The 23294-nt window shown below is 41.2% G+C and overlaps 1 protein-coding gene across 4 annotated transcripts in view; it reads right to left on the minus strand.

Moving 5' to 3' along the window:
- Positions 1-23294, minus strand: part of LOC115097112 (beta-1,4-galactosyltransferase galt-1-like) — a 153744-nt gene that overhangs the window by 66480 nt on the left and 63970 nt on the right. Inside the window, exons 2-3 of one of the 4 annotated variants that reach the window (XM_029612632.1) lie at positions 18939-19025; positions 13620-16276 (exon numbers count right to left, since the gene is read on the minus strand). The exons of 2 other annotated variants lie outside the window; for them this stretch is intronic. In XM_029612632.1, coding sequence (XP_029468492.1) covers positions 14910-16235 — 1326 coding nt within the window. In that variant the 5' untranslated portion in view covers positions 16236-16276; positions 18939-19025 and the 3' untranslated portion in view covers positions 13620-14909. Of the gene's footprint in view, positions 1-13619; positions 16277-18938; positions 19026-23294 lie in introns of those variants that run through there. One more of the 4 variants, XM_029612633.1, reaches the window with a different exon arrangement.

Below are 23294 nucleotides of genomic sequence, written 5' to 3' on the forward strand. Positions count from 1 at the left end.
TGAAAAGACCTAACCTCTTTAGTCTTTCCTCATAGGGGAGCTGTTCCATTTCCTTTATCATTTTGGTCGCCCTTCGCTGTACCTTCTCCATCCTAACTATATCTTTTTTGAGATGCGGCAACCAGACTTGTACACGGTATTCAAGGTGAGGTCTCACCATGGAGCGATATAGAGTATTATGACATTTTGTTTTATTCACCATTCCCTAATAATTCCCAAAATTATGTTTGCTTTTTTGATTGCCACAGCATACTGAACCTATGATTTCAATGTGTTATCCACTATGACGTCTAGATCTCTTTCTTGGGTGGTAGCTCCTAATATGGAATCTAACATTGTGTAACTAGAACATGGGTTATGTTTCCCTATCTGTATTACCTTGCACTTATTCCCATTAAATTTCATCAGCCATTTGGATACCCAATTTTCCAGTCTCAGGTGGTCTTCCTGCAATTTATCACAATCTGCTTGTGATTTAACTACTCTGAACAATTTTGTATCTGCAAATTTGATTACCTCACTTGTCATATTTCTTTCCAGATCATTTATAAATATACTAGCCGTTAAGCCCGTAACAACGGGCTACATTTAAAAAAAAATTTTCGGTCCATTTCCTTCCCCCTCTCACCTCCCCCCTCTAGTCTCCCTTCTCCCTCCCCCCTCTCTCCTCCCTCCCCTCACTCTCTCCCCCCCTCTCTCCTCCCTCCCAGCTCACTCTCTCCTCCCTCCCCTTTCAGCTCATCCACAACCGGCAGACATGGGGGGGGGCCGTCCGTCCGCGCGTTGCCGCGGCTACTGCTCCCACCGCTCCTGCTCACAACCGGCAGACAAGGGTGTCCGTCCGTCGCCGCTCCTCCCTCCCTCTCGTCGCCGCGGCTACTGCTACTCCCGCTCCTGGCCGCCGCCGCTCCTGCTCCTAAGGAGCAGGCTCCATTTTTTTTTTTCGGGCACATTCCGCTCTGGCCGACGTGCGCGCATGCGCGGTAGAGCTGCTCTCTACTGCGCATTTGCGGCACGGTCAGGGCTCCCTTATCTACTAGATTGAAAGGTACGGGTCTCAATACAGATCCCTGAGGCACTCCACTGCCCACTCCCTTCCACTGAGAAAATTGTCCATTTAATCCTACTCTGTTTCCTGTCTTTTAGCCAGTTTTTGATCCACGAAAGGATATCGCCACCTCTCCCATGACTTTTTACTTTTCCTAGAAGCCTCTCATAAGGAAGTTTATCAAACGCCTTTTGAAAATCCAAATATACTACATCTACCGCTTTGCTATTATCTGCATGTTTATTAACTCCTTCAAAAAAGTGAAGCATATTTGTGAGGCAAGACTTAAATTGTCAACCAGTTATACTGTTCCATATGTTCTACGGTTCCATGTAAAGCTCCGCTCTCTGTTGAGCAGTTCTTTGTTTTATGTAAACCAGAGTGATTTGTAGTCCCTACAAGAACTTCGGTATATAAAAATTAAAAAAATAAATAATAAATAATAAATAAATAAGACTTGCCTTGGGTAAAGCCATGCTGACTTTGTTCTATTAAACCATATCTTTCTATATGTTCTGTGATTTTGATATTTAGAACACTTTCCACCATTGTTCCTGGCATTGAAGTCAGGCTAACTGGTCTGTAGTTTCCTGGATCACCCTTGGAGCCCTTTTTAAATATTGGGGTTACATTAGCCACCCTCCAGTCTTCAAGTGCAATGGATGATTTTAATGTTAGGTTACAAATTTTTAGTAATAGGTCTGAAATTTCATTTTTTAGTTCCTTCAGAACCCTGGGTTGAGTTCGTTCAGCCATTCTCATTGTAGTTCTGATACCCCTTTTATCCGTATAGCAAAGATTACATATTTAAGTCATTTTTGTACTTTTACAAGCTGTAAAACTTGTTTTCATTGCACCTAGCCTCATTTTAGAGCAGAGCTTTCCAAACTGTGTGTCACACCAGATTATAGTGTGTCACCTGCAGTGTGCAGGTGTGTTGCGCATGCCCGGTCAATGCCGATGCGAGTTTGGGTTTGTTTGGGGGTTTTTTTGGTTTTTTGTTGTTTTTTTTTTTACACACAGTTCGTGGGTTGCTTATTATTGGGTGATTTTTTTCTTTCAATCATGTTTTTTTTCGGCTTGGTGGGTGGGACTTGAGCCCAGCTGTCCTGGTTATTGACTGCTGCTGCTGAGGCCTGGCCATGAAGAGTACTGACTGCAAGCAACAGTGTCTGGTGATCATGGACCACAGCAGGCTTGAACCCTAAAGGGAGTGAAGCACTTAATTGGCAACAATCAAAAAGAAGTGGGACATGAGTGTATGGGGACCAGACGTGCTTGGGGGGGGGGGGGGGGGGGGGAAGAGAGAGATGAGTGTGTGACAGAGTGTCAATTTGTTTTATTATTGTTACTCAAATTATAACAATGACATTCATCTTGGAATATTATATATTTTTAATATAATTGAAAGGTTTTCATGAGATAAATAAAATGTATATATTTAAGAAAACCTACATAAATTGTCAAAATAAGTTTCATTCATTTAACCTTTAACCTCTGGTTTGCTAGTAGACTGAATTAATGTGTCATAAAATTATGTTTGTCTAAAAAGTGTGTCACCAACCTGAAATGTTTGGGAAAACTGTTTTAGAGTATAAATGTAACATCATAGGATGGGCACTTTTACCTGCAAAGGGGAAGGGCAATTTTCAGCCCTCGCTTTTACCTGGGTATTGGGTAATGCCTTAGGAAGTCTGGTAAAGTCTTGACAAAATTTCCCCTCTCTGGTCATAAGCCTCCCATTCCAATTCCCATTCTGGCAAACCTCTCTTTTTTTTTTACACCTTTCGATAAGATGCACTCAGACCTCCTCACGACTCTGCTTACTAGTTTTGCCAGACATAAAATATAAAAAAAAAAAAAAAAAAAAAGGACCAGGTTCTGCTTGGTTATCCTTACTTTTATGGATCTCCACTCCTACACCTCTCTGCTCTTTCCCTAATCATTACCATCAATGTTCTCAGATGCTGCTGGCTCAAAAAACTATTTCTGCTCCTTGTGCCTTCTTCCTCAAAGGACTCTGTACCCCTTCATCCAACCTTCTCTTTTAACCTCACTCCATCATCTTTCTAGGTTGCTTTTATGCAGCCCTGGTTTCTTTATTTTAGAGAATGCGAGCAAACTATAATTACAGTAGAGGCACCACAGCTCACTCACTACCTTAAAAAGGTTTCCCCACTTGCTCCTTTCAAAGTTTACCTCAGCTTTTATCTTCTCTCCATCCTTCCAATGATACTCATTCTATTCTCTTTCTCCTTTTCAAATTCCTTTGCCCTGGTCTGTCCTCTAAGTGCCACAAGTCAGCCTATGCCTTTAAGATACTCACATTTACAGTTAAATACGGATCCAGCCTTGCACACTCTTTATGCTCGCATTAGCCAACATGACCCAGCCCATGATTTTCCATTCTTCAAACCCCTTAAGGCTCACCGTTTCTAGCAATCAGTAGTCATCTTCCCACTTCTACATTTTTCTCCCTTCTATGTCAGGGATTCTCTCTCTTAGGACATGCAGACATTTTCAAATGTAGCTATATTTAAATGAAGATTGTAAACTCTTCTCTAAAGTAGATTTTTCTTAAATCAGTCTAATTTTCAGTGAGCCATTGCGTGGCCATAGATCAAGATCAGTCCTGTAGGACTACAGTTTCATACAAATGCAAAATAAAAATCCAACCCTTCTCCATTATTTGCTAAATGATTTAGAAAATTAAGGCATGTGAGGTTCTGTTACTGGATTTAATGGCATCACAGCATCCTAAGAGCTCCTGACCTTTCAGCACTAAGAGAAAAACAGGGCGGGGGGGGGGGGGGGGTGTGTCGGGGTCAGTTTAAAAAAATATATGTCAGGGCTCAGGTTTGATGTCTAAAGTTTGGAGGATTTTTCAGGCCAATATAGGAGCTTATGTTTCCAGCTGAAAATTGTCCTAAATTTAGGGATATAATTGATGGGAGCTATTTTTGATAAAGGGGTTCTTCTGGTAAACAGGTGTATGTGCACAGGATACCACCATCTATCAACTGACCTCCCACCCAAATGAGAGGAAAAAGTCATCTGCTGCCACAGGTATGTACTTATCTGCATTTTACCACTAGTTCTTACTGCCTGTAAAAGTACACAAGTTCCTCCAGTACCCTGGTCTGCCTCTGGATTGGCTTGCAGGCACTTTACTTTTAGAAAATTGGCTTCAGGTCCACTGGCACATAGTACTTGTGAGCCTGCAAGCCTCATGCACAGTGGCGTAGCCCCGGGTGGGCCTGGATGGGCAGGTGCCCACCCAACTTAGACCCAGGCCCACCCAACTAGCACCAGAACTGCAAGGCTGTCACGGGATCCCATCCCCGCGACAGCGAACAAGAGAACCCACACCTCGCGCGCCATCACGGCACACATGGGGCAGCGCTGCTGCGGCCGTATGGCCAACCGGTCTTCCTGTTCGGGGGGGGGTGGAGGGGAAGCGCCGCGCACAGCTTCCGCTTCCTCCCCCCAATGCAGGAAGATCAGCTGCCTCTCCTGCTGCCACCCGTTCTCCTGCTATCTTCGGGTCAAACGGCCCGAACTTCCTGTTTGGGGGAGCGGAAGCGCCACGCACAGCTTCCGCTTTCGCCCCCAGAGGAGGAAGATCAGCTGCCTCTCCTGCTGCCACTGGCCTCCTGCTATCTTCTTCGGGCGTCGGGCCGTACTGCCCGCCGATCTTCCTGCTTGGGGGGAGGGAGGAAGCGGACGTTGTGCGCTGCGCTTCCGCTCCCCCCCCCCGACAGGAAGTTCGGCGGGCAGTACGGCCCGATGCCCGAAGAAGATAGCAGGAGGCCGGTGGCAGCAGGAGAGGCAGCTGATCTTCCTGCTCTGGGGGAGAAAGCGGAAGCTGTGCACGTGCTTGAATATGTATGTGTGGAAGAGAATGGGAGTGTGTGTGGGTGAAAACTGGAGCCTGGGTGTGTATGTGGGTGAGAATGGAAGCTTGAATATGTGGGTGAATGGGAGCTCGAATGTGTGTATGGGTGGTTGAGAATGGGAGCCTGGGTTTGTGTGGGTGGGTGAGAATGGAAGCTTGAATATGTGGATAAGAATGGGTGCTTGAATGTGTGTATGTGTGGGTGAGAATAGTACCTTAAATGTGTATATGTATGGATGATAATGGGAGCTTGAATATGTGTGGGTGAGAATGGGTGCCTGGATGTGCGTCTGTGTGTGCATAAGAATATAAGCCTGGGGAGGGGTGAGAAAGTGAGAATTTGAATGTGAGCTTGTGGGGGGAGAGCATATGAGCTTGTGTGAGAGGGAGTCTGTGAGAGAAAGCGTGTATGTGTGTGTGTGTGTGTGGGTGGGTGGAAGGGAAGAAGACAGTAATAGAAGACAGACACTGAAAAGGAATTAGGAAATGAGCTATAAGGGAAAAAATGGGAAAAAGAGACCAGGACCAACTGATTAGAAAAATACAAAGATCAGACAACAAAGGTAAAAATATATATCTATATTTTGAGATGTTAGCAATTTAAATATAAGCAACACAACCGCTCTCTCAAAATTTATGGACAGGTAGGAGCCGTGTATAAAATCGTAATAATAAGAAGGCTAAAGTACCACAAAAATCACCGTGAATTATGTTTGTATCATTAAGTAAACCTCATACTTAGGCGTAGATGTGAATGCTATGCTGCATAATTTGGCATTATTTATCAGTAAAAAAACAACTAGTAGACCTGCATGCCTACAGCCCACCCATGTTAACCTTGTGCCCACCCAAAAAATCAATTCTGGCTACGCCACTGCTCATGCAAGGACTGAAAATGCCACATTTGCCTAGATTTGGGGAGTTGGTTAGAGACTGAGCATTGAAAATCCAGGCTCAGTACCTAGTTTGTTTTTTTTTACCCCTCTCTTAACCTGTACCCCCTGATTATCTACTTTTTAGGCTACAAAAGTTAGAAGCCCAGCCCTAGTCTGTTTTCAAGAAGGGGCCAATTTTAAAGAGTTTAGGTATCAAACTACTTTAAGTAGTACAAGTGCAACAAGACCTATAAAGAAATTCATCTGACTATTCTGAGGCTGAACCCACAAGTGGTTTTGATTTTATATAAATTATATAATTTCATTATCTATGTTTGGGGTATATGTTTTTATTCACATTTATATGTTTTTATATGAGATTGTTTGTTTTGTTCTGTCAGCCCCTGAAGCAGCTCAAAGAGTGAAACTTGGCGTGAGTCTGGCTTTTTATGATGTTTTGTACAGAATAATGAACTCCTGGTGTTCACCGATCCTCTTGTCTTGGTTGCTACTGCAACAGTGGATCAGTTTCCGGTTTGTTTTTTTTGGACCTTCTCTTTTGTGGAGTATGTCGTTCACACCATAGAAGGATGTCCTCAGCTACAGTGATGGGCAATTGAATGAGCTCCCACCGTCTGAACTTTTATTTTTTCTTTTTAAGGACAATGAGGATCGTATTAGAAGATGGAAAAATACTATTAACTTCAGTAAAGGTCTAGTAAGGAGTAATTTGCATGCTTCTACATTACTTGACTATTGTCACTACAAAAGGATTCCATGAGGTTTGAGGATTAACAAACCACCCAGTATGTACAAAGAAGATGAGGCATTCATGAATAGTTGGGATGCGATATTTAACAAAATGTTCTCTGGACTTGATGATATTAAGACATCCCAAAAAAGAGAAGAGAAGATCAAAGCAGAGTTGGATATTGAGTTGGAATACTTGAAAACCAATGATCAATGTTTTGATCTCATTTATGGATTATAAAAAGAATTGGACAAATTTACCAAAGAACTTAAGGATATAAATATGAGAAGTTTAAGAGAGATGAGACGGATTATAAAAACAATAATGTTTACTCTTGGAGACGCAAAAATATAAGTTATAATAGACCTCGGTATAACTTTCAACCACCAATTAACAAATTGTACCCTAAACCCAATATTGGCAATAATAAAGAGAAGCGCTACACTAGTCCCCACAGGGACCGTAGCGCTAAACGAATCCATAGTGACAATGAAGATACTGATGATTACTTAGATCCCTCTGCACCTCTGTTTACAACTAACCATACTCAGTCAGTTCCAGAAGTACCAGATGATCAGGTTTTTCAGTTGCAAAAGTTATGGAAGAAAGACTTCATGCCAAAGATAAATCACAAGAAGCAATGGGACCAGCGAACCAGAGGCAGAGGCAGAGGTTGAGGGAGAGGGTTTTATCACCCATATTGAATTCTAGCGATGACAACCATAATAGGGTGATTAATATTTCTAATAGAACCTTAAATGAAGAAGATGAGCTTTCCATCCTAAACAAAGGATTGTCATTCGTTCCTACCCCTGCATACAATGTTTTTAACACACATGTAGATCTGTTTAAATTTACGAGAAAATTTAAAATTATGGATATTTTCTCAAAAAATACATGGAATACACAGGATAATTCTATAATCAAACCAAGTAGCAAGTGGATGCTTAATAGACCGGTCAATCCTGTAGGGGTGTGCATTCGGATTGACCGCATTAGTAAAACGCAACTCATATTTTTTTTTTACTTAAAAAATTGATTCGACATAAACGATCGGATTTCCCACATATCGAACATAGATATGTTCGATATGTGGGAAATCGCGATTGTTGAGCCAAAATAAAAATATAAACCCCCTCCCCCTCCTTAATCCCCCCCCCCCCCCCGACTTACCACAACTCCCTGGTGATGGAGCGAGGAGTGAGGACGCCATTTCTGCAATCCTTGGCGAGAAGCATGTGACGCCGGCGGCACGTGATTCCTGGCTCGTTCGCGCCGGACGGCGCGTTCGGCCCAAAAAGAACTTTTGGCCAGCTTGGGGGGGCCTCCTGACCCCCCCCAAGCTGGCCAAAAGTTCTTTTTGGGCCGAACGCGCCGTCCGGCGCGAACGAGCCGGGAATCACATGGCGCCGCGTCACTCAGACGCGACGTCACGTGATTCCCGGCAAGTTCGCGCCGGCGTTCGGCGCGAACAAGCCGGGAATCACGTGACGCCGACGTCACGTGATTCCCGGCAAGTTCGCGCCGGACGGCTCGTTCGGCCCAAAAAGAACTTTTGGCCAGCTTGAGGGGGTCAGGAGGCCCCCCCAAGCTGGCCAAAAGTTCTTTTTGGGCCGAACGAGCCGTCCGGCGCGAACTTGCCGGGAATCACGTGACGCCGCGTCACTCGACGTGCCACCGACGTCACATTCTTCTCGCCAAGGATTGCAGAAATGACGTCCTCACTCCTCGCTCGATCACCAGGGAGTTGTGGTAAGTCTGGGGGGGGGGATTAAGGAGGGTGAGGGGGTTTAATTTTTTTTTTTGCACATATGTACATATACCCAACTCATTGGATTTTTTTTATGTCCATATTGGCCGCAAGTGGGACCCCCTTTCGGACATAAAAAATATGAACATAAAATTTTGCTCTGCACATCCCTACAATCCTGTTATACATACTTATGAAGCGCTCGTACTTAAAGATATAGAAGAGGAAGAAAATAAAATTAGGTTTAAGAATAATCTGACTACAAATGAGAAACTTGCTATTAAATCACTCAGCAGTGATAAAAAATATAATTATAAAATCAGCAGATAAAGGAGGGGCAGTAGTTCTTGACAAACTAAAGTATATTCAGAAAATTGAGACAACTCTGATGATAAATTTTACAGTAAGTCTGCAGTAGATCCGACATTAAAAGTTAAGAAATCGATTGATAACTTACTCTCAATAGCAAATGCTTCTGGTTGTCTGACTAAAAAGGAGTTAAGTTACCTCACTGTTGACCATCCTGTGATGCCCACCATTTATGTTCTACCAAAGATACATAAGTCCCTAACAGATCCTCCGGGAAGACCTATTATTTCAGGGAATAGTTCCCTTTTGGAACCCCTCTCCAAATTTATTGACCTCTTCCTAAAACCTGCGGTTCCTTTGATACCATCATATGTACGGACTCCTCACACATAATCACTATACTACAGGAATTACCCACACTCAGTGATATCATTTTAGTTACTTTTGACGTCTAATCATTATACACCAACATTCCATTAGAAGGAGCTATACAAATTATAGAGGAACAACTACTTAACATGCAAACACAAAAGAATACAGACGCAATTATTGATATGGCCACGATAGCCCTAACAATTTTTTTTGCATTTAATAAGCAGTATTACATTCAGACAAAAGATGTGGCCATGGGCTCCTCGATGGCACCCTCGATTGCCAATCTCTATATGGCTAAATTCGAAGAAACATTTAAATAGTCACAAGTTTCAAGAGCAAATTGTGATCTGGAAAAGATACATGACTATGTAATTCATGATATGGGCAGGAGATGTAGAACAGCTGCTCCTATTCAATAATTGGTTAAATGGTTTATTTTTTTATTTTTTAATTATTTATGATTTTACAAATACAAACATTCACGAATTTGTATTTAAAGAAAACACATGAGATGACAGTCATGAAACAAAATTATTTTCCTTAAACCTTACTTGAAACATATAACTTGACTCCATCATCCTTCCCAAAAGCAGAGTAAAAAAATACATCTGAAGAATTGTTTCAGGGTAACTTAATTTCCTTGAGGACTCAACTGCTAATGTCATTGATTGGGGAACTCTTTTGGTGACCCTTTTTTCAATAAAGGATCTGAATTTAATCATGAAGAAATATTTTAATAGGTTTCTTATTTCCTATTTAGAGAAACCAATTAAGATTTTTCCTGACTTAGCTGTAATAACACAGCAAAGACGGAAAGCTTTTTTAGTATTTCGTCAGGAATTAATTGCAATGGGTTTCGTTTTCAGATCTGGTTAAATGGTTTAAATAAGAATCTAAAATTTGATACAGTCCATGATTCAAATACCATTCCGTTTTTAGATATACTTATAACACATAGGGGCGGATTTTAAATGCCCTGCGCACGTAAATCCAGCCAGATTTACGCGCCGACGCACCTATTTTGCATAGGCCGCCAGTGCGCGCAGAGCCCTGGGATGCGCGTAAGTCCCGGGGCATGGTCGAGGCCTCTGGACCAGCCCCCGGGTCGGGTGATGGCGTGCCAGCAGCCCGCTGGCGCGCAGAGATTTAAGTCTGCTTTTAGCAGGCGTAAATCTGCCAGCAAAGGTAAGGGGGGGAAGGTGGGGGGAGGGCGAAGGAAAGTTCCCTCCGAGGCCACTCCGAAATCGGAGCGGCCTTGGAGGGAACAGGCAGCGCGCGCTGGGCTCTGCGCGCGCAGGTTGCACAAATGTGCACCCTCTTGCGCGCGCGCCGACCCCGGATTTTATAAGATGCGCGTATCTTATAAAATCCAGCGTACTTTTGTTCGCGCCTGCTGCGTGAACAAAAGTACGCGATCGCGCAAATTTTTAAAATCTACCCCATAATGAAGAAGGTTTCTTCACAGATATCTATAGAAAAACCAACAGATACAAATAAGCTATTGAGATTTGATAGTTGTCACAGTAGGCCACTGGGTAAGTATCTACCCTACATACAATTTCTAAGACTCAAGAGACTCTGCACAGAAGACAACACCTTCCACAAAAGGGCTGTAGAAATGAGGAATAGGTTCATCGCTCGTGGTTATCCTGAAACCTGTGTTGATGATGGTTACAATCGGGCAGCTAGTTGCAATCGGTCAACTCTTAACCTCAAAGGTAAAAAATAACCAAAAGACTAAAATAGTTTGTCCCATCACATACACAGGTTTAACCAATGACATCAGTAAAATCCTTAAAAAGCATTGGCATGTCTTACAGATGCTACCAGCATTCAAAGACAAAGAAATGATGGCCAACAAGCGTGACAAAAATCTTAAAGATCTTTTGTCACCATCTTCATTACCTATACAAAGAAAGATATTAGACCAGCAGGCCACAGACCTTGTGGAAGATGCAGTGTGTGCAATGTTAAATTTGAAAACCACAAGCATAAAAATTGGTACTACAGAAAAAGAATATTTTTTATTGTTTCACAGACTGTAGGAGTGATGGTGTGATATATGTGGCAATCTGTCCATGTAAAAAGATGTATGTAGGCAAGACCATTAGACCTCTGCACAAACGTATAATTGAGCACAAGAGCGCAGTTAATAGAAAGGTTGATGGGAAACCACTAGTAACACACAGCATTGAGGCAGGACATAAATTTGATGAATATAGATTTTGTGCTATCAAGAAAGTGAATAAGAATTGGAGGAGGAGGAAATTATGACCAGAATCTTTTGAGACTAGAACAAAAATTCATCTTTGATTTCAATACAATGTCACCAAATGGTCTTAATGAGTTAGATTTTCCTGTTTTTTTTAAATAAATTTTCTTTTATAATGATCATTCTTTATTACCTTTGTTTTTTATGATTCTCTTTTTGTTTTTAATGATCAAATTCTATTATCTTGATTTTATTGACTTATTATCATTGTTCAGACAAATGGTCACATTGTTCTTGTTGATTTTTGTTGCCTCTTTATATGTCTGGAAAAATAATGATTTTTGCCTTTGTACTATAGTTATCTGGATTTTATCATTTTAATGATTTATATGATATTTCCTTCTAATAGCTTTTAGTTATTAAGACACATGAATACATCACCTTTTAAGTCATATGGTCACATTGCTCTTGTTGACTTGTATTGCCTCTTTTTATATGTTTTAAAAATTATGGTTTTTAAGCAAGTCAGTGTTTTTTGCCTTTTTAACCACAGTTATCTGGATTGTATCATTTTAATGATTTATATGATATTTCCTTCTAATAGCTTTTAGTTATTAAGATACATGGATACATCACCTTTTAAGCCACTGCACTCCAGTATTGTGTGTACAATATTGGTAAATTCCTGTTTAAACCATTAAGTACTCTGGATCTAGTGTAACTAAGGATTTTAGTTATTTGTTCAGTTTTTTATATTTTCCTTGGAATTTATTATAATTTGTAATCGTGCTTGTTTTTAGGTATTTATTTATATGTTTGTAACATGTGTATGGTTCATTGATGTTTATGTGTTTTTTAATCACATAACTTTACACACGGTGGTTCGTCTCCTGGACTTTCAGCCCGTATCGGCGGTTTAAAAAAAAAAATTGGCACGAAAAGGATGTGCTTAAAGTGGTTGCCTGACGCGCAACCCGGCATTTCCAGTATTAAATTTGATCGCTGTGATCGTTTAAATGCTGGCATCTATTCAGTTATCTTTGTTTGGACAAAGCCGAGCCAGTCGCTGAAGTGTTAGCGGCAGCAATCGAATGGTGGTGGTGAGTCACAAAGTAGCGAGCGGTTGTTATATTTTTATCATCATCTTTGTATGACAGCGTTTTTTTTTACACTCTGACAAGTGCCTTATGCCTTTATTTTTAAATTTGTCTGACTACTTTACTGTATGCAGTATTTATATATTTATTTTTTAAATATATTTTTAAGTGAATTTATGTTTGATTTTCAGCGCCTTAGCATATAAAATACAGCAGGTTAATATCGACATGACGGCGTTATGGCCATTTACTTTCATGAAGACATAGTAGTTTTACATTTAATTCATGGTTTCATTTCTGAGTTTGTTAACTTTGTTGTACTTTAAGAACCACTAGTTCATAATGATTTTATGGCTTCACCTTTTTGTTTTACATTAAGTCCCTATCTGCATGTCAGCGAGAGGCTATTTTTAATTTGGCATGACAGCGTTTTTTTTACACTTAGTGCTTTATGCCTCTATTTATAAATGAGTCTGGCTCTATTCCAGTATGCCGTACTTTTTAAATCACGCCTTACTTTAAGATTCTTCATGTCTGATTTTTTGTGCATCAACACGACGGCACTTCTATGGTTAATTGTTTTATGAAAACATAGTAGTTGTATAATTATTTTACTTTTTTGTTTCACATTAAGCCCCTGTTTGCATGCCAGTATCTTTTAGTTGTTTCAGAGCAATCCTTTTTAACTCCAGATAGACAACCATATGATTCCTTGTTTCAAGTTTATTTTGTCTCAGTAAGTGGTTACAATTTGTTATAATATTACTCAATGTTTGTCTTGAAGGTAATTGTTTAAGCATTTCTTAAAGAGGCTGAACTGCTGTATGGAGACAAACCACCAGCAATACACAAAATAGGTATCTCAACATTGTTTAATCATATATGAATTTATATATGGGTACGCATGTAGTTATTTTTCTAGTCTTTTGACACTTATACAAGGAATGGCATTTTAGCTATTTTATAGTTAGACTATGTTACAATATAGGTGTCACTCAGTGTTGTCAAGCGTTAATAATTATGTCTGTGGTTTTGATTTTATATAATTTATATAATCTCATTATCTATGTTTGGTGTATATGTTTTTATTCACATATAAATACATATAAATGTGATATTTGTTTTGTTCTGTCAGCCCCTGAAGCAGCTCAAAGAGCGAAACTCGGCCTGAGTCGGGCTTTTTATAATGTTTTGTGCAGAATAAAGAACTTCTGGTGTTCACTTATCCTCTTCTCTTGGTCGCTACTGCAATATTGGATCAGTTTCCGGTTTGTTTTTAAGTCTGAATCTATACACATACACACAGGACAGAAACAAATACAAAATTTAAAGTAGGATAGATGTCTTTTTTTTTTTTTTTTTAGCACTTTTTCATATCAGTTACTTACTCTGTCTCATCTCTCTGCACATTATCTCCCAACCCATAGCAACAAAGTTTTTAGGAGAAATCTACATAAAAATTAGAAACTGGAATGGCCCAGAAAGCTATAGAATGTATTGATTGAACTTACTCTTATTGCAGTCCTTCAGATTTAATAAAAGGCAAAAAATTATTGATTCTAGGTTCTAAGACAAAATCCTTTCCCTTTTGAGGGTATAGGTAACACTACAACCTTCTCAAGGCTTATTCCTTCTATAATTTAGTCTTTGTCCAAGGTGAACTGCCAAAATAAGTAAATAGCGAAAGTTGCCTGAGTGTGTCTTGATGCTAAACAGTTTACAATCTTAATTTAGGTACAGCAGAAGGTACAGAGTTGGTGGGATTTTAACCTGGGCCACCAGCTGCCACGTTGAAATTTGTCACATTAGAATTTTCATATTTTCAGTGGTTATGCATGCCAGGAAAAAAAAAATATCTTCTGGCTGGCCTCTTTCCCATATTATGGTACAAGTAGCTGCTATAGGTAGGATGTACTGCAAGTTACAACAACAAAAGCTAGACAGTGACATTATAATAAGCACCAGTACCATGTATTGTGCTGCTATTCATGATTAAGTATACACAGTGGATCAAGACAAAAACAGAACAGTAACAAAAGCAGTTCTAAAGAGACTAATATTGCTACACAGAAGAAAAGCAAACATTTGCAAAAATGCTGTAGGAATATATTAAAGTTCTACATTGTACACTGACCATGTGTTACACATTTTTTCAGCAACTGTATATTAGTCAAACTTTATACTGCTTAATATGCATGACTATTTCAATGCCACTTCTTCATAATAAGCAGTATAGTTGAAAGCTGCCTTCTTAGGGCAAAACCAGAAGAAAAACAGGGAGAACAAAACTTCAGTGCATTTGACAACTGTTGCAGTGGCCATCAGAAGAAGAGACTTAAGCCTGCAGTGTATTAAGTGACACAGAGCACTGGGAGGTGAGTCTCCAGTAGGATGCAGCTCCATTGCAGATTTTGCTACTGGGACAGAATTCCAAGATGAAATATTGAAAGCTGGAGTGGACACAGAACTTCCTGCAAGTTTCACCCTTTAGGTGCACAGTTGTGTATCTAATTGTATATCTAATGTTGACTTGATGTAGTGCTGAGGATTTCTTGATATTATTTATACTGAAATACTATATGCCCATCATTTTGTCCCTATGGGCTTAATGATTCATGGGAGAACATTGTTTTCTGGAGAACATAATTAACATTCTTAATTAGCAAGGAACTATATCTCCATATATTTGAATCTCTAATTAAGGATTGTTTGGGTAAACTTGCTTGCAGAGGTCCTCGGCAATGAAAAACGATTGCAGTAGCACGGGGCACTCTAAGGTTCATTCCAGTGGGCTTTAAAACTGAGTGAACAGAAGTCTGAATGACCATCCTGGGATTAAGGATTATTTTTCTAGCATTAAAGAAGTTTGGCCTATCTGGCTCTCTGTAAATGTGCTGCAGTATGTTAACACCCGGGACAGAATTCCAAGATGAAATATTGAAAACTGGAGTGGACACAGTTACAGGGAAGATATGGTTTTCAAAAAGGAAGACACCACTATTTGGGTTTTGCTTCTGTAAACTGTTCATCATGCTGGTCCAGTTCCCGTGTTTGAAAGGCAGAATTATTTCATCAAGATCATTGAGTATTACATACTTGCTTGTGTACATATTTCTGTAGACACAGTCATTTAAAGTTGTAATTTGCCCATAGTATCCAATATCTTTAGCATCCATTGAATATTTCCATTTACCGGAAACAGTGAGGTAGTCTGTAATTGGCCAAGGGATCACCTCCACAGTACCTTCTAGGATATAATACTGCAAGATTTCCTCTATCAGTTGACTGCAGCTGTGTTTATAGATGATCACTTTCTGTGCCCCCAGTAACTTATACATTTCTATCGACTGAATAAACTGTAAGACATTGTTGTAATTCCCAAACATAGTAGAAATGCAAACAGTGAACTCAGCAGAGCGTGGCACAGGCTCCCGATTGTTTATTTTAAAGGCTGGTAGCTGTTCAATATTTCCTTCAGGGAACAGATGAATTGACACATACTTTGCGTCACAGTTCTTTGGTTTTGAACAAAGCAGATCTGCTGTGCCGTAAGGGAATCCAAACCTATCTGCATGTAGGTCAATTATGGCCATTACGCGGTGTGTACTGCTATTGGAGCCACAGCAAAACCAGCAATAAAGTTCCTTCACTTCTTGATAGTGGATGATTGCAATGACGCGGATGATGTTCTCTCTGGCATCAAAATATGGCGCGACTATAAAGGTTCTTCTATCTGGCAGTGGTGTGATGACTCCACTAGCACTTACTTCATTACAATGGTGGTTCTGCTGTTTTATCATTACAGGCAGATATTTTCTTTGGATCCTACTGTAGGTCTTTATGTACTCATACAGAATCCATGTTGATATGCAAATTGTAAGGCTGATGGTAGCCAGGTAGGCTTGTCTCTTACTGCAATACATTGCTGAAGAGTGTTCGTTCGGATGCACAAGAACAAGAAAGTCTAAAGAGAAAAAAGGGGGGTTGGGGGAAAGATGCAGGCAGGTAAAAGGAATTGGTTAAGACCACAAGATGTTATTTAGCATAAAGCAGGGAAGTTTTAATTAAAGATTACAAGAATTCTACCAGTGGCACAGTGAGACTTGTTATTTATTAATAGCATTTATACACCGACGTACGTTGCGAACATCTCGGTTTACAAAGAATGAAACTAGCAAAATGCTTTACATGGAACAGGTAACTGTATGAAAAAAAATAGAGAACTAGCAACAAGCTTTACATGGAACAAGGAGCTGTTTGAACAACTAATGGAAGGACAGGAGGGCTAAATGTCCCGGGGGGGGGGGGGGGGGGCGTGAAAGGGATGGGTAGGAGAGGGGGAAGGAGGAGCAGGCAGGAGCAAGGGGAGTGGTAGAGGCGAGGGAGGAGCAGGGGGGGAAAGATGGAGGCGAAGGAGGAGCAGGAGGGGAGTGGGAATGAGGGAGGAGCAGGGGGAAGAGGTGGAGGAGAGGGAAGGGAGGCTGAATATAATTAACATATCTGAAGGGCCCTAAACAAAATTATGCTAGAAGAGAGTACAAGAGCTTGGGTATTTCAGGCATGCAAATTCTCTAGTATAGCTCTGTGTATATTTTAACATTTTACTTTTTAATGTGAAGTGGTTTAATTGATACAAACTCACAGGCTGTAAGAAAAAAATATGTACTGCTAGGAATTCATATATTATAAAGAATAAGCAGCCTTAAAAAGCACCAGAGATTACAAAAGTTAATATAAATGAGATATACTATATAACAAATGTTATTCCTTTTTATCGTATGTTGCAGACAGTATTCAAAGTAAGCATTCAGACAACATCCAACAAGGCATTGATCTCATGATCTGTGCAGTCTGGGAAAACAAACATTGGGTTAACTTGCTTGATGCAGTGGTTACTACCCTTAACCATTAAGCCTTATGATTTGATGCAACTCCCAACATTACTCTCTGCATCAATGGCAGGAGGTGGCAGGAAATTTGAATCAAACAGTTACCAACAAGGGCCCTGAACTTGGTGGTCGGTGAAATTTTCAAAGCAGACTTACGATTTATGGGCTTCGTACACAAACTTTAACCTTCTGCAGACTGACAAATTATCCATCAAGAGGCCAAAATTCAGTAAGCTGCAAGCAGATAAGCTAGCTGGATAGCTTGTTCAGGATATTCAGTGGGATAAAGTTATCCAGCTTACATGAAACCAGATATATCTTTAAAACGTAACAGGCTACATCTGCTTGCAGCTTACTGAATTTTGGCCTCTTGATGGATAATTTGTCAGTCTGCAGAAGGTTAAAGTTTGTGTACAAAGCCCATAAAACGTAAGTCTGCTTTGAAAATTAGCAGGTACTTGCAGAACTCAGTGTTTGCATATGTGCACACACTTATTTTATACACACACTTTTGAAAATTGAAAGTATGCATGCAAATGCTATGCCCATCCCAGCTCTGCCCCCTAGAATTCTTCTATTGCGTACTTTTGTGCACCCAACTCCCAAGGCAACTTTCAGAAGCAAATCTATGTGTGTGAAACTCATTTGAAAATAGTGCCCAATGTGGTTCATATTTAATAAATGGGGATTTATGAAATGTAACTGATTAATTTTCCCATTAGAATTTTCTTTTTTTATTTGCAGATAACCTTTCTAGTGTTTAAGTTTTTTAGGTTTTAAAGTTGCCACTTAACCAGATATATTTAAGAGATATATCAAATAAGGAAAGGTAAATTGCAGGCCTATGGCCTAATTCCCAACCCTCCACTGTTTAGCAAATGGTCCTACCTGACCCAATTATCGCCATCCCCCCAAAAAAGGACTTGACAAATGTTTTGGGGGTCCACAGATCAGCCTCCATCACCCCTTCCACAGTTCCAGATAAGATGTCCTGAAGTGCCCCCTCTATTCCTTCCCCACCCATCTAGTACCTTGAAAATTTGAGGCCTTGTGCCAGGATTGCCATTGCTGAAGCAAAAGCATAACCAAACATAGCTTATGCTTCCAGAGCTACTCCCATAGCAACACTGAAAGTGGCCAGGATCGCTCGAGCATAGTGATCCCCGCACCAAGCCTCAATTTTTAAAAGGAACCAGATAGGGAGGAGAAGGTGGGAATTGAACCTCAGGCCTGCAATTTACCTTTTTTTAAATATCAAAAAAAAAAAAACCCAAAACAAAACAAAACAAAAAAAACCCAAACCTGTGGCGATTAGCTGGATTTGTTTTGAAGCTGGATTTGTTTTGAATCCGGCTAAGTGCCAATTTATCCAGCCATACAAGGCTGGATAATGTAGGCCTACCTCAAAGCAGGTCTAAAGTTAGGAATGCCTAAAGGTATCCAGCTAACTTAGCTAGAGTGAAAATTGGCTTAGTTAGCTGGATAGCTAGCCCCAACCCAGGAATGCTTTTTTTTTTTTTTTTTTTTTTTTTAATTCTGCTAGGATTTTATCCTAATTACTTAAAATCTAGCTGGTTAAGTGCCCCAATATCCAAAATGATGCTATTTAGCTAGATAATTGAGAGGTCAAGATTCAAAGTTAAGTTTTATACATAACTTAGTAGCATCATCATGAAAATATGGTGCTGCTGAATGTTATTCTACTTTTTAAAATTAAAAAAAAAAAAAAGTTGTTACCTTCTCTTCCAATAGTGGTATTCAATTGAGCAAAACTTGTTAAATGATGCAACACTACCTCACTTGTTCTGATGAGAAATTCTTTAGCTATAAACAAAAACCGTTAAAATGAGAGACTAGATAAAAGAAGATAGCATCACAAGAGCAGAGCATCTACTTTGATATATTACATGGAGTTGGGAATCTGATTTTTGGAATCCTGGGAAAATAAGACTAGATGGGACCTCAAAAGCTAATACAGTGCATCCACCTGCCGCCAGACAAGATCAACTGGACCAAAATCATTCTATACAGATATTTGCCTCAATTCATCTTTTAAGCTTCCAATGACAGCAATTCCAGCATCTTCCCCAAGTATCTTCTTCCAGTGTTTGGCTTATCTTTTCTTCTATAGGGGATCACAAGGCAATGGATCTTCTGAGTTGGTCTCAGAGAAGATACCTGGCATTACCAATACAGTGACAAAGTTTTATATTTGTATATCAGAACTCTCCAAAGATGTATGAGATGATAATCAATAGCACAATAAAATCAATACAAAAATCATAGCAATCTTCATAGTTCCCACCCAGAAGTACACAACCAAAGCCGCACAGTATCCTGATGAAATAGGTACAAACAAAATATGCAATACTACATCAATCTACAAAGCTACCCCACAAAATAGAAATAAGCCTGGAAAATATCCAGATCCTCCTCCAATTATTGGTCAAAGGGCCACTGGAGAAATTACCTGAAAATTTTGTTTTCCTTGGTGTAGTCAGATGGACTCAGTACCAATGGGTATAGTGTGCTCCTGACAGCAGTTGGAGACTGATCAGATTTCAATCCGACGTCAGTCCTAGTACATTTTCCCCTGCAGGAAGCTCTGTTCCTCAGTGTTCTTTAAAAAGCAATTGTGGATATATGTGTGACTGAACTTTATTAAGTTGGTTAACTTTGATTAATTTGAATAACTTGGTTAACATGATTAACTTGAACTGGTTGATGTGGACATAGCTGGAGACTGCCAGTGCACTCAACCGAGAAACTCAGACACCTGGTAGGTATGGGTGTCCTAATTATAGGGAAGCTTGGCTTACCTGTGTTTGTCTTGCTCTCGGGGATTGTCACGAGCCATGGGCGGGATGCTGAGTCCATCTGTCTACACTAAGGAAAACTAAATTATCAGGTAAGTAATTTCTCCATTTCCTAGCATGTAGCAGATGGACTCAGGACCAATGGGATGTACAAAAGCTACTCCCGAACCAGGTGGGAGGTTGCCCGTGGCCCACTTAGTACTGCCCTTGCGAATACCATGTCCTCCTGAGCATCCAGGTGGTAGAACCTAGTGAAGGTGTGAATGGAGGACCATGTCGCCACCCGTAGATCTTGGCAGGTGACAGCATCTTGGTTTTCACCCAGGACACTACCTGGGCTCTAGTGGAATGGGCCTTGACTTGTAGAGGTGGAGGCTTGCCTGCCTCTACGTGGGCAGTCTTGAGAACTTCTTTGATACAGCGGGCTATGGTTGCCTGCGAGGCTGCTTCCCCTTGTTTCTTCCCACTGTGAAGGGCAAATATGATCTGGAAAGAAATAAGACTAGTGAGGTAATCCAAATTTGCAGATACAAAATTGTTCAGAGTAGTTAAATCACAAGCAAATTGTGATAAATTGCAGGAAGACCTTGTGAAGCTGGAAAATTGGGCATCTAAATGGTAGATGAAATTTAATGTGGACAAGTGCAAGGTGATGCATATAGGGAAAAACTAACCCATGCTATAGTTACACAATGTTAGGTTCCATATTAGGTGCTACTACCAAAGAAAGATCTAGGCGTCATAGTGGATAACACATTGAAATAGTCTGTTCAGTGTGCTGCGGCAGTCAAAAAAGCAAACAGAATGTTGGGAATTTTTATAAAGGGAATGGTGAATAAAACGGAAAATGTCATAACGCCTCTGTATTGCTCCATGGCAAGACCGCACCTTGAATATTGTGTACAATTTTGGTCACCGCATCTCAAAAAAGATATAATTGCAATGGAGAAGGTACAGAGAAGGGCTACCAAAATGATAAAGGGAATGGAACAGCTCCTCTATGAGGAAAGACTAAAGAGGTTAGGACTTTTCAGCTTGGAGAAGAGACGGCTGAGGGGGGATATGATAGAGGTGTTTAAAATCATGAGAGGTCTAGAACGGGTAGATGTGAATCAGTTGTTTACTCTTTCGGATAATAGAAAGACTAGGGGGCACTCCATGAAGTTAGCATGTGGCAACATTTAAAACTAATCTGAGAAAGTTCTTTTTTCACTCAATGCACAATTAAACTCTGGAATTTGTTGCCAGAAGATGTGGTTAGTGCAGTTAGTATAGCTGTGTTTAAAAAAGGATTGGACAAGTTCTTGGAGGAGAAGTCCATTACCTGCTATTAATTAAGTTGACTTAGATAATAACCACCGCTATTACTAGCAACGGTAACATGGAATAGACTTAGTTTTTGGGTACTTGCCAGGTTCTTATGGCCTGGATTGGCCACTGTTGGAAACAGGATGCTGGGCTTGATGGACCCTTGGTCTGACCCAGTATGGCATGTTCTTATGGATTCCGACCTTTCCAGGTACCTGACTAGGAGTCTGCCGACGTTAAGATGGAGAAGGCGGCAAGATTCTTCGGAGTCCTTATGCTCGTCTGCAATGGCAGTGAGATGGTTTGGTTTAGATGGAAGTGAGAAACCACTTTTGGGAGTAAGGAGGGGACCATGCATAGCTGTATGGACCCCGGTGTGAACCTGAGAAACGGTTCTCGACCAGCCAGTGCTTGAAGCTCAGAGATGCAACTGGCCGAACAGACTGCCACTAAAAATGCAGTCTTCAATGTTAATAGTCGGAGGGACCTGAAGGAGGCTCCTGTTAGGAAGTCTAGAAGTAAATTAAGATTCCATAAGGGTACTGACCACTTTAGGGGTGGTCGGCTCTGTTTGACCCCTTTCAGGAAGCGGGAGACATCCAAGTGAGAGGCTAGGCTGCCGCTCTCCATCATGGCTCTATAGCAGGCTAAATGCGGCCACCTGCACTTTGATGGAGTTGAGGGACAACCCATTCCTTAGGCCATTCTGCAGAAATTCCAGAATTGTGGTAATTTTGACTGTCCATGGGAGGATGTCACGGTCTTCACACCAGTCTTTGAATATTCTCCATATTCGTATGTAGGTTAGAGATATGAAGAACTTGCGTGCTCGGAGCAGAGTGTCAATCACCGCCCCCAAGTATTCACTCTTCTTCAGGCATGTCCGCTCAATGGCCAGACCGTAAGAGAGAATAGAGTTGGGTCTTCGTGGAGGATCGGGCCTTGTTGGAGCAGATCCCTGTGTGGCGGTAGAGGGCGAGGGCTCCCCGTCAGTAGTCTTCGCATGTCTGCGTACCACGGCCTTCTTGGCCAGTCCGGGGCCACTAGAAGTTCTGGTCCCCCTGTGGTGTTCTCTTTCTTGTGGATGATCCCACCCATTAGCGGCCACGGTGGGAAGGCATATAGCAGGATTTCCTGTGGCCAGGGCATCGATCCCTTGGGATTGTGGTTCCCGTCTGCAACTGAAGAAGTTGGTAACCTGGGCATTGGACCGGGTTGCCAGGAGGTCCATGGCTGGTGTTCTCCAGCAGTTTACTATCAACTGGAATCCTGTGGTCGACAGCCTCCATTCCCCTGGATCTAGACTTTCTCTGCTGAGGTAATCCGCAGTGACATTGTCTTTTCCCATGATGTGGGTGGCTGAGATCCCTTGTAGGTTTGCTTCTGCCTATGCCATTAGGGGATCTATTTCCAGGGACAACTGTTGGCTTCTGGTTCCTCCCTGGCAGTTGATGTAGGCAATTGTTGTGGCATTGTCTGACGTGACTGACCAATTCGCCCTGGAATCTGTGACTGAACCATAGGCTGGCTGGTCTGACTGCCCTGGCTTCCAGTCGGTTGATGTTCCATCCCGACTCTTCCTTGTCCCATTGCCCCTGGGCAGTCAGCTCCTGGCAGTGGGCTCCCCACCCTCACATCAGTGGTGAGCAGGATCCTTGTCGATGGGGATAGCCTTACTCCCTTGCTCAGATGGTCTTCTTGTAGCCACCATTGTAGCTGGGTTCAAACTTCCTCCGGGAGCTGGATGCAAACAGACTAGTTCTGGGACATCTGGTTCCATCGTGACAATAGAGAAAGCTTTAGGGGGGGGGGGGGGTCGTATGTGAGCTCTTTCCCATGGAACCAGTCCCAGGGTGGATGTCATGAGACTGAGGACTTGGAGGTAGTCCCACACCTTGGGGCGAAGGCTGCTGAACAGGTTTCACAATTGGTTCATCAGTTTTGTTCTCCTTGTAGGAGTCAGAATGAC

This window comes from Rhinatrema bivittatum, chromosome 8 (genome assembly GCF_901001135.1).
Source record: "Rhinatrema bivittatum chromosome 8, aRhiBiv1.1, whole genome shotgun sequence".
NCBI lineage: Eukaryota > Metazoa > Chordata > Amphibia > Gymnophiona > Rhinatrematidae > Rhinatrema > Rhinatrema bivittatum.